This window comes from Athene noctua, chromosome Z (genome assembly GCF_965140245.1).
Source record: "Athene noctua chromosome Z, bAthNoc1.hap1.1, whole genome shotgun sequence".
NCBI lineage: Eukaryota > Metazoa > Chordata > Aves > Strigiformes > Strigidae > Athene > Athene noctua.
The window spans coordinates 66,386,177-66,398,491 of record NC_134077.1 but is presented as its reverse complement, the minus strand read 5'-3'; the positions used below and the strand labels follow the sequence as shown (position 1 = coordinate 66,398,491).

Sequence of the window (12,315 nt, the reverse complement as noted above, 5' to 3'; positions counted from 1 at the left end):
ACAATAAGCTAGCAAAGAAGAGAAAACAATAGACTCAAATGGAGAATAAAATGATAGCCAGAAAAAGAGTTTCATTTAAGGATTATCAAATATTCTGGCCTACAAATGGAGAATGAATTAAAGATATGAAGAACTGCACTAAAAGCCTTGGTCCTACACTGCAGGAAGCTATGCATGTTTGGTTATACAAACCACAGATGGTAAGGTTCACTGCTGTTTTCCATGGCAGGCTGGCAAGAACAAATGCACAAATAAATTATTTCTGTGGCCTGTCAGAATTTGGTCCACTCTCAGATTTTGACTTCCGTATAGAGAAGCAGAAGGAGTAGGTAATCCACTTTTTGCTTGATATCAGTTATACTGTGGTTGAACCTTTTCCCAGAAACTTGTTAATGTGTTGTCTTAGTACCAGTTAAGATGTTTCTTGACAAAATAACCTCACCCCACTGAAAACCATCCTTACTGATAGATCAGAAAGAGAGTAAGGGTTTGAATAAGGCCAGTTTTTCTCAGTAGAAATTGTCCTTGCAAAGAATAGAGAGGCATTTTATTTATTTCAGAGACTGATTCTCTCCATTTTGTTGTTTCATTACCCTTCATAGCACCTGTTCAAAATTTACCATTCAGGATACTCTAATATGATCATTGTCTTTTTATTTTATTATGAAAATAAATAGTTAAACTGGAAGCTGTAAATTCAAAATCAGAGTGTTTAATTTTCTAAATAATGTATCTTTGTCACTTATTTCAGCCTGACCTTGAAAATGTCATTTGAAGAATTATTTTTTTAAAAAACCTGTCTGTTAAATGTGAATTTCCCCAGTGTTCTTTGTCTGTTTTCAAGTGAACCTTTCTTTGCAAGTAATTAAAAAAAAAAAAACCACACAACTTCACAGTTGTTCTGTTTTGAATTCAAGTATTTGTCTCTGACCTTTGCTGAAACTTGTAAAATCACAAGGAGATAAGCACGAAAGAAATCATGTGCTGTTCAAGTACTTAAAGTCCAGGGAAATGCACTGAAGTAGAAAGGGGATTAATAGAAGAAGGAGGGTGAGGCCAAGCCATACTGTGTTGGTAGAAGAAGGATTAGTAAGCAGACTGAACCAGGAGAGAAATTAGCAGCACTTATTTCAGGTTAGACACAGATGTAGGGCTTGCAGAGACAGAACAGGATCTCAGCAGAGGAGAGGTACCAGAAAGAGAGAACAGGTATAATGCATGAAGCATTGTAGATTTGCTTTCTGGTGGAGCTGCCATCAGTGAACAGCAAGGGAACACAGAAGGAAACTGCTGAGTGAAGACAAGATACACTAGTTGAATGCAGAGTAGAAAAGCACGAAGTGGGGGGGAAGAGGGTGGTGGTGTTGAAAAAAAAAGGTTCAAAAATCTGGTGCCTTAGATTTTAGTAATTTGTGGTAGTGAGTATATCTGGCTGGCAGATATACAACGTGAATGAACATTTGGGAAGCACTTAGAAGTCCGTGAACAAACATAGCTCTAGTTAGTTACTATTTTTTTGTGCAAATAATGAGAGAAGAGAACTTTAGTGTCTGTAGTCAGGGTTTGCTTTTCCAGTTAGAGTATCAAAGTGCAGGGTTCAAAGGCACTTTCTGGGGTAGAAGGAGTAGCCTGGATGTTTGTAACACTCGATTTTATTCTTCTCTTCCTCTCTCTTTTTCTCTCTCTCTCTCGGTCCCTGTAGAGGCAGCTGGGTGTCCCACCGCAGGAGAAGAGAAGTCAGTGTGCGTGGACAGCTGGCTCTCAGAAGAAGCCGCCTCTGCTGGGTCTGCCATCATGCAGCTCCCCATGCTGCTGCTCCTTTCCCTACCACCACTTCTTAGCATGCTTGGCCAAGCTGGAGCTCAGTTCCCTCGCCAGTGCGCTACCATCGAGGCCCTGAGGAGCGGCATGTGTTGCCCAGACTATTTCCCTGTGTTTGGGCCAGGTACTGACCGCTGTGGTGTGTCTACAGGGAGGGGCCGCTGTGTACAGGTGACTGTTGACTCACGACCCCATGGCCCTCAGTACATCCATGATGGGCGGGATGACCGTGAGCAATGGCCCATACGCTTCTTCAACCAAACCTGCCGGTGCAATGGTAACTTCTCTGGTTACAACTGTGGGTCATGTCGCCCTGGCTGGAGTGGACCTACCTGTAGCCAACAAATCAATATAGGTAAGAGCATCAGAAATATGACGTGAGAATTGCCTGTGTGGCAGTGCTTGTTTCTAAATGTAGTTAGCATATTTCTTTTCTTTAAATATAAAATGCCACATATTTATTTAGCAAATGTATGTTGTCATCAGGGTTATTAAGGCAACTGCTAAATGAGTTGTTCAGCTTGTGTACTAAGCACCTACACTTACTATCCTATAAAAGGAAGAAACGAAACCTGTGGTCAGTGCAAGATTAAGACCAAGTTCATTAAAGAATAGAATATCTAAATCGAAAAAAATTGTATTCTTTGGAATTGTTTAAAACTATGTATATAGACATGTATGTGTGTGAGTATGTCTAGGAATAAGAAATAACTAGTTATCATGTTTAATACCTTATGACTACTTGAAGTGTAACAGCCATTCTTCTGATTCAAAATCCCTTAATACTTTTCTAAACTCCATACCTGACCTTGTAAATTTTTACTTACCTAGTTGCTGACAATGTCCTTAAAAGACTATGAGCTGTTCAAAGAAATCAGCACAGGGATTGATGGGCCTTTCTGGGAGTTCTCCAGTTTCAGTTCAGTCCAGAATATCAGTAAACAGATGTCTAAAATTTTTTGGAACAGTCATGAAATCCTTGTGGAACTGGAAAAAATGTTGAATATTGTAGGTAAATTGAAGGAGACAAACAGATTTGGGGACAGATCCTTGTTCTCAAGTCAAAACCACCTGAATGAAAAAGATTTCATTCTTTATTAGTGAAAGTTTAAAGTTGTTATTGAGATCCTGTAAAATCCATAATCCCCTAAATGAGTTCTGTTGACATGAGAAACAACAGGTCTCTAGCACAAATGTGCAGTGCCTCTTGCAGAAACAGAAATCAGCACTGCCATTATTTTCAACAGATAGAAACACTCCATGAATGTGAGTGCATGTTCCAGCAAGGGTTAACAAAGAACTGCTTACCAATTCAAAATCTTAATGATAAGATTCCTTAAAAGAAAACTTATTGAGGGCTGTAAGAAAGATCTTAGGATTTTATTCATCCTTTTAACTCCAAGAAGCAAACTAGAAAGCAGAAAGTATGACTCATGAATTGGATCTGCTAAACCAGGTTGCACACTCTGATGCTCTAGCCTGTTCTCATTAACAGTGATGATAAACCACTCTGAAAATTAATCAAGAAATAAATGTTAATACACAAATTTGGCAAAGTAAATCCAGAGATAGACAATAAGCAACTTTAGCTGATTTTCTAGGGTATACAAGTGTATTTTTTACTTTTTTCACTTATTAAATTCTTTACTCCTCAGTAAAATACTAAGCAAATCAGATTTATCATGCATGACCACATGAGTTTAAAAAGGGGAAATTAACTTCTTATTATGCTTTGAGTTTCCACATGGAGGTCACCTCATTCGTCCATCCACAGAGCTGGCCCCAGCTGCTCACACTTTAGAAATAATTATTGGATTACTGTTGGCATATCCATATAAAATTGCTGTAAAATTCAATTTAATGTCTTCATATCTTCTAAATTCATGCTTAACTTTAATAATAGTCCAGATCGGGTTTTGTGGATCAGGCACATATTTTGAAAAAGGAAAGGTTAAGAAGTTTATGTAAATCAAAATTGGATGTTTTTAGTGCACTGCTTAAAATCAACAATAAAACCCCCAGTGATTAGGGCTAGTATATCTGTTCAGTTTTGCAACTGTTAGCATGAAAAGCACATTTCAGGATACTTGGATAAAATTCATGTTTCATAAAAGTATTTCTCTAAACTTCAATAAAGCCAGAATATCTCCCACTGAATTAACTTTATATAGTGAAATGTAATTCACTTTTATTCTTCATATGGATTCATCCTGAAGACCTACCTGTTGCTTCTCATATCAACATAGTCTATCATTCATGTGGACAATTATAGATTTTGCAACATTTTTTATCATGAAAATCAGTGAATGTTAAGAATAGCTGTGAGGACTTCTACCTGTGTCTTAGTCTAAAAGCCTGAAATCTCAGTCCAAGTGAAAGAGTGCTGGACTGGGACTGAGGTGATGTGCATTCTGTTCCTCTTGCTGATATACTGATATTTCAACAAGTCAATTTTCTTCCTTGTTTCACTGTCCATACATAAACAATTATATTTTTAATTGTTTTTGAGATATACTGCCAAAAAAGGACTAATATATGGCTGTTGATAATAATAGCAGGTAATGACATTGAAGGGAAATGTACTGTGTGCAATTCACAATTTAGTGCTGAATCTGCCATTCTTCCTACAAAGGTTCAAGCATAAACAATGTACTTCTTTCACCAAGTTATGAAGCAGTCGAGCTTCTGTTTATTTAAATTGCTGTATTCTTTTCTTGTAAAGTATTACCACAGGAAACCTTAAGTATATTGGATGAAGCTCTGAAAGATTTGTGTGACAGTCTTTGGATAATCTGTAACAGTACTTCTAAAAGCACTAAAACCACAAGGGTTTAGGCTTTATTTTTATTCAGCTCAACCTTTCTGATAATAAATAACATTTTCTGTTTATGCTCAATACTTTCTGAATAGTTCCAATAAAAAATGGATGAATGCTTGAAGAAAAAGGGACTTACCTGGAATTATTAAGAGCAAAATAAATTAGTCTTGTGAGATCAGACTTGAGTGCCTGTTGCTTTGTTAACTTTCTTCTTCTGTATCCTCACAGTCAGGAGGAATCTTTTGGATCTGAGTGCAGAAGAAAAGAGGCGTTTTGTAAATGCCTTACACCAAGCCAAGGTGACAATCCATCCTGACATTGTTATTGCCACAAGAAGACGTGAAGAAATATTTGGACCAGATGGCAACACACCACAATTTGAGAATATCTCCATTTATAACTACTTTGTGTGGTCTCATTATTATTCTGTCAGGAAGACTTTCCTTGGTGCAGGGCAGCAGAGTTCTGGAGGAATTGATTTCTCTCATGAGGGACCAGCTTTTGTCACATGGCATAGGTACCATCTACTGCAGCTTGAAAGAGACATGCAGGTAAAGTCTATACTGATATTGATCCATGTGTTCATCATATGTCTTATGCAGTTAAAGAACTTCTTCCCGTATTCCAATAGGCAAAAATGATAGCAGTTCTTTCTACACATTGAAATAATTCTACTTCAATTTCAATAACTCATTAGGTATACTAAACTTTAAATAGAGTGCATTTAGGTTTTAGACTGTCACTATTACAGAGATGCTAAAAATAATATTTCATTCAGAGTAATGTAAAACATGAAAGTTACATAAAAATCTCTTGTAAAAATAGATACAAATTCTAGATATATCCTTAGAAAGCATTTTATTGGACCAAAATAAAAAGTTATTGCCAGTGCTACTTTTAATATCAAGGCCCTCATTCTTGACTAAGTTAGACTAATCAAAGCAGAAGAAATTCTAAAGAAAAGTTGGGGATTCAGAATCACATTTTCATTGTATAATTAGTTATACTGTTTAGAGAAATCCGTGTTTTGTTTTACCCTGTTCCATAAATCAGTGATTCTCTTGTTTCCTTTTCCTTGTGCAGACCTATCCATAAAAGGAGTATATTATCTCCAAGAAGAGAGAATTAAGTTTGTAAGGATTAAATAGGTTTTGAAATCATTTCAAGTGTTTCCATCAGCTTCAATGTCTATGCATCAGGCTGAGGAACAAACTCCCTTCAAAAACTCACATTTTACATTAGTGGCATTTCATTATGTGGAAGCCCTGAGGAGTTCTAGATCTTAATGATTTAATATATATTCCCACTTAGGTTAGTAAGCTTCATCATCAGTTAAGGTAATTTGTCTGACTAACACATCCTGGTATACGAATATTGGAAACCAGGACGCACTCCAGAAACATTCGGCTTCAATCCGTACTAGAACCAAACAGTAACAATTTTAAGGGCTAGTATGCCTTTTCCTTACTTTTCCATCTGCTCAGTCATTCCACAGTTGGCTTAGTTATTCTGTGTGCTAAAAATACTGCCGTTGTTGACAGGCCATTAAAATATTTGGAAAAATGAAGTATCAGTATTAAGTGGTGTTTCTTACTAATTCTCACAATATGGTTTAATGGAAGAGGTATTGTCTTATTAATGAGGGAGATCCGTGACTCATTTCAATAGTCAAATTATCTGTTCTGTTGAACAAAGGCCAACAAAAACATCAATGTGGAAAACTACTGAAAGCTCTTATAGAGATTTTGTTGATTTTTCATAGATATCCTCTCCTTCATGAGGCAGGACTCTGACTCTTAGTAAGATGTACTGAACTGTTTATAACATCCTACTAGCAATAAATAGTATAGCAGTTGGGGGCACACATTTATTAACACCAGATTTATGTGGTTTAGAACATGCTGCAGGACCCCACTTTTGGACTGCCCTACTGGAACTTTGCAACAGGGCAAAACACCTGTGATATCTGCTCAGATGACTTGATGGGAGCTAGAAGCAATTTTGATGTCTCTCTTATCAGCCAGAACTCAATCTTCTCTCAGTGGCGAGTGTTATGTGAAAATATAGAAGACTATGAAACTTTGGGAACCATCTGTAACAGTAAGTATGACTGCTGGCAGGTATGTGGAGAGAAAATTCTTTTAATAAAAAATACATATAATACTTTACATTGCAATGTTTTTTCCCAGCCAAAAAGTCTTTAAGTGTTTTTTTAAATATTCTTGATCCAAGCTCTGACAGTCTTTTGAGACAGTACATACTTATCATCTGTCTTGAACTCAGGCATCAAGCAGTTCAAGATTTACTAGGAGCTTGTAACGGAGGAAGAGCTGAATTCTTTGACTTCCTTTCTTATGCAGTATCTATTCATCTCCTGTGCCATAAATAATTAAATCTGGCAGTGTCATTTCTTTAATGGAACCATACCACTTAACATCTTCATGGCATTCTGCTCTTAAAAGGAGAACATCTAACAAATCCCTGTGTTAACTATTTTGAGCATGTTTTGAATGTGAAGAATATTGAATCATAACACATCTACCTCAGCTACAAGAGCTAAACAACCCCAGCAAGATTCTTGTATATTCACCACCTTCAAGCCACAACTCAGCATCTTCATGGAAATAGGGGAAAAAAAACAGAGAAAAAACACAATACTGTGTTAGTCACCTACATAATCAACCATAGCCATTTCTTCATCTACCCTATCAAGACATCCTCAAAACTTTTCTCCTAAATCTCATCAAGAAATTACATTGAAAAACTGTAGAAAAATTTCCCACAGCACTCACAGAACCACAAATTTCTAGGTTCTCTCTTAAATCCTGGTGCAAAGAATCCACCACACGGGACCTCATGAAAATTCAGATTCTTTACCTGACCTGAAGAACTGACCCATTCATCCAGTTTAAGTGTAATTTGTGAGGGACTTTTTTTCCCTCATGGTTCAGTCATTAGAAGGATGCATTCTGTGGCGTTCTGTTTTGCACCAGTATTGTATTCTCTCTCTTCCTTCCATCCCCAGGCACTGAGGGTGGTCCGATCCGAAGAAATCCTGCTGGAAATGTTGCACGGCCTATGGTACAACGTCTTCCAGACCCCGAAGATGTTGCACAGTGTTTGGAAGTTGGTGTATTTGACACTCCTCCTTTCTATTCCAATTCAACAGACAGTTTCCGTAACACAGTAGAAGGTAAACATGGCAAATAAAAGGTGGACCAGGCCTGCCATTTTTCCTGTTGAAAGTATGAGAGTGGAGACAGTCTACTGGACACTAACGACATTGATCTTAGCATTAAATATTAGCTTAGTATTAAGTGGAAGTAAGTTCTGGGCAAATTATAGCTTATGTCAGTTCTTTAAATGTGTAAAAACCTCAAAAATCTGTCACTGGAATGCTAAATAGAAACTAGATGAGATTAAGTTCTTGCAACCTAGTAATATGTTGCCATTTCTGAAAACAGACATCCCTTGCCTGTGGAGGCAAACAAGAGCTCATACCAGTTACTCTTGTATCTGAAATAAAACCAAAAAGAAAAAGAAAGCAAAAGAAATTGTAAGCCTTGGTACTTTAGGAGATGGTATTGAGTTCGGTACAGATTTTACTGATAGACATGTTAGTCCTTCTCTCTGGGCCATATAACTCTATTCTTCTCTAAACTTTACACATCTAAAATGAAATTTTCTGTCACTGACATCTGAACACACTCTCCCCAACACAGAAACTAGCCTAAAGGTATAATTCATGCTATACAGACAGTATCCTGACAACTGCTTCTGCACTTTAATAATCCAGAGTTTTTAACAGGAAAGACTAGGATTCATGAGAAAAGATTACTAAGTGACAGTTCATATCCCTGCCAGATCTCCCACAGACCCTCTGTCACTTTTGAAGAGGCATAACTCCTATGATGGGAAGCATCTGCTCCATTTTCTTTATCTTGGAGAACAAAACCAAGAATCTGCACCAACCTTTTAAGTATCTATGAAAGTTTTAGATGCTTAACACATTTGTCAAATGGGCATCTATACCTAGGTATCTAAACATGACTTTATCCAATTAATTGTAAGGACCCCTCTCTCGAAAGTTTGGCCAAAGCTTGGAAACAGGACAAGTTTTCATGATGATTCAGATCCTGGCAAAGACATGGGGGTTCCAAAGTGTTGGGCACTAACAGTTACACAGAGCATCTTCATTGAAAAGACAAAGCATACGAAGCTTTCTGAGTTGTGTTTGCAATAAGCATGGAAATGATGTGTGGAAATGTAACAGTTGATTTATTAGGGTAGATGGCAACATATACACACTTTAGTCAGCAGTTAGAAAATACATGCAACTATTTCAGTTATGCTGAAAGATATGTAGGTCCCAAATATATACCTTTAAATTCATACTATGATGTAGTTTATTTTGGCCGGTTTTGCATTTGGTCCCAACAGCCTTGCACTCCACATTCTCAGCATTCTTTTGTAAAGGCTATTTAAATCTGAAAATTATGCATGCTAGGCACATTTCTCAAATGCTAATAGGTAAAGAATTAGCTACTCATTTATGTTAAGTAAGGCAACACAACATGACAGCCTTTCAGAGAAAAAAGTATCCAGCTGGGACGGCAGCTTTCAAACAAAACCTTCACTGAGATTTTTTGTGTTCTCTGCTTTCATATTCAGGGTACAGTGATCCTTCAGGGAAATACGACCCAGCAGTTCGAAGTCTTCACAACTTGGCTCATCTATTTCTGAATGGGACAGGAGGACAAACCCATTTATCACCAAATGATCCAATTTTTGTCCTTCTGCACACATTTACAGATGCTGTTTTTGATGAGTGGCTGAGAAGGTATTCTGCAGGTAAGATGTGCTCACAGACAGATGTGGGATGGGTGATTGTCAGTCTTTGTAGTCACAGGAGTTCAGCTGATTCTTATGGGACAGCAAGTTACCCCTAAGATAAGGGGAAAGGACTGAAATTTTAACAGTTAATATCGTTAACAAATGCAGAGTAATAACAAGTAAGCTCCCTTCCTTACCCCACTGACATCCATTTTCAAATCACTGTTTGTGAAGGGACATAGCCAGAGATATCAGGCACAATTCAAGAAAACAAAATGTGCAAATAACGTTGCTCTGTAGAGCAAAGACAGTGTAACCATGGAAGGTCCAAATACTTCAAGGACATTCTGTTGTTGTGTGGAGTAAATATCTACATTTCTTCTTGTCAAACAAGATCAGATGCTGTACACACCCTCATGATTAATTTTGACCACCTTCGTGATCTACTACCAATATTCCATAACCATTTCCATACCCTTTCAAAAGACGGTCACTGTTGCTCTCTTTGCTTCTTTAACTCAAAATGAAAGAGAGAAAAATAATAAGGGAGGAAGTGAAGGAGAGGAAGGAGATTGGCAGCAGTGAACTGGGGGGAGAATTCTGTGTAACCCTAAAGTCTGTGCATTAGTCTGCACAAAGCAACGACTGTATTCCTCTTAGGCAATCCAGCCCCTCTTCCTTCATCTACAGAAGACAGCTGCTGTTGCACAACTGAGACTTCTTTGTGCACCTTCCACAACCTGCCTCATGTATTCTTCCCACATCCACTGTCAGAGAGCAATTGTATCCCCTTGTGGTACTTACATGACCTATTGCAAGTTTTTGCATCATCTTACAAAGATGATTTTTTTTTTTTTCTTCAGCTGACTTTCTCCTGATTTATCATAACATTACAAAAAAAATCCACTAGAGTTCATATCAGCTGCCGTCCTGAACTGCATGAGAAGCCTATTCATCACTGTTACGCTCAGACAAAGCAAGATTGTAGCAAAAAGGTTTTTCAAGTCCTCCATATATAGGTATTTCTCCTTTTCCATGCAAGAAGAAATGAAAAGCCACACACAGGCAGAAAATTTTACAATTTACTGGTGGTTTCTCTTAAAATCCTGAGATTAGTGGTCTTGCTTTTGCTCAGAGCAGAGCTCTCCATTCTGGATCTGTCACACTGGAAAACCAATCATTCTAGATGAACTGATGTTAGGGAAAAAAACAAAAAAAAAAACAAAAAAAAAAAAACAACTTGAGGTACTCAAAACCCCAAGTAACTGTTGGGAAAAAATGAAGTAGGGCAAATTATTTTTTATTTTATTTACAGAAGTGTGATTTGACTTTCAAATTTAGATATCTCAACATATCCATTGGAGAATGCCCCTATTGGACATAACCGACAGTACAATATGGTGCCTTTCTGGCCTCCAGTTACCAATAATGAAATGTTTGTTACTGCACCAGAAAACCTGGGATACAGCTACGAAGTTGAGTGGCCAGGTAAACTGTCCAACCTAGATGCTTCCTCTTTTTTTCTCATCATGTCTTTCTCCCTTTAACTTTATGCATCATATAACAAAGCTGGTTCAAATTTCACAAACAATACTTGATGCCTTTGTAAAGGCCTCTTTCTCTTTTCTTGCCTGGCTTTTCAAATCAGTTGTGCTTGGGATTTAGTACAGCTAAATAGATACTGAATATAGATTGTTCCTGCATGAAGCTCCTGTTATCCACTTCAGATTTTGGAGAAGTTCTCATTTGAATCTAAACCTTTCAGAACGTCCTTATTCCTATATCATATGCCTTCATTAAATCACTACAGAGAATGCAAATCCCTCACAAACCAGATAGCAGAAGAAAGGTCTAGGTCTGTTTATAGAATGTAACAAGAGAGACTGAAATTTTCTTACATTTTGGAACAGATATTATCAACTAAAATTTGAACTATTTCTACTTCATGACTCACTGAATAATGGCAGATACTAGGCTTTGGTCTGCCCCTCTGATGATTATCCATATACTTGATATTTACTTTTAATAACTTTCCTTTTTGCTTTCTTACTTGTAGGTCGGGCTCTCCGTGTCACAGAGATTATAACTATCGCAATAGTGACTGCACTGGTTCTTGTTGCAGTTATCTTTGCTGCTGCTGCATGTGTTGTACGTGTCAAGAAAAATAAGGATGAGTTGCATCAGCCTCTTCTTACTGACCAGTATCAGCACTACTCAGATGATTATGATGGCATACCAACACCAAACCAGTCTGTTGTTTGAAGACACATTGGTTTTTTGGATCTGACTGAAAGAGTTTATTTTGCTGTATTTTATAAATGGTGGTCATCCACCTGCTTTAAAATAAAGAGCATAAACTGTCAGCTGTCTTGATATGTTTGCTTCAGGCTCCACCTCCTCTTTCATCACACCTGGGCATCAATAAATCACCTTTGCAATGCTAATTCTATGCTGATTTTAATAGAATTCCACTAACTCTGCAGGGTTCATCTGCAAGCCTTTTTCATGCATATTTCTGTAAAATCTGGTAAAATTTAGGTAACTTGCCAACAGCCAATGTCATTTGACTTCACCTAGTCTTTATACCCAGAATTCTTCTATGAGGTACTTTTCTGAAAAGGTCAAGCGTAGAATGGGGACTGAAGCAGAATCCAAATTACAAGTAGACATCTTAGCTTGGTGAGTGGAAATGTGTTTCAAAATAGCCAGCATACCAGACACGGAGCTATAAGGGAATTCTGAGGGGAACAGCGTGTTTAAAATCCAACTTTATTCACAGAACATAGTTTTGATCTTTTTGCTGCTTTTAGTTCACCACTGAGAAGCCAAACCAGCATTTGGAC

General features: G+C 37.5%; 1 protein-coding gene across 2 annotated transcripts; it reads left to right on the top strand.

Annotated features, from left to right (window-relative positions):
* Positions 1–1,045: 1,045 nt before the first annotated feature.
* TYRP1 (tyrosinase related protein 1) lies at positions 1,046–11,804 on the top strand. 2 transcript variants are annotated; one of them, XM_074931936.1, is made up of 8 exons: positions 1,046–1,134; positions 1,703–2,176; positions 4,868–5,190; positions 6,535–6,739; positions 7,665–7,832; positions 9,311–9,490; positions 10,814–10,960; positions 11,529–11,804. In XM_074931936.1, exons 2-8 carry the CDS (start codon positions 1,795–1,797, stop codon positions 11,732–11,734), a joined length of 1,611 nt encoding a protein of 536 aa, XP_074788037.1. In that variant the 5' UTR covers positions 1,046–1,134; positions 1,703–1,794; the 3' UTR covers positions 11,735–11,804. The 2 variants fall into 2 exon arrangements, with proteins under 2 accessions (XP_074788037.1, XP_074788036.1); XM_074931935.1 differs by having other exon boundaries at positions 1,055–1,209.
* Positions 11,805–12,315: the final 511 nt, after the last annotated feature.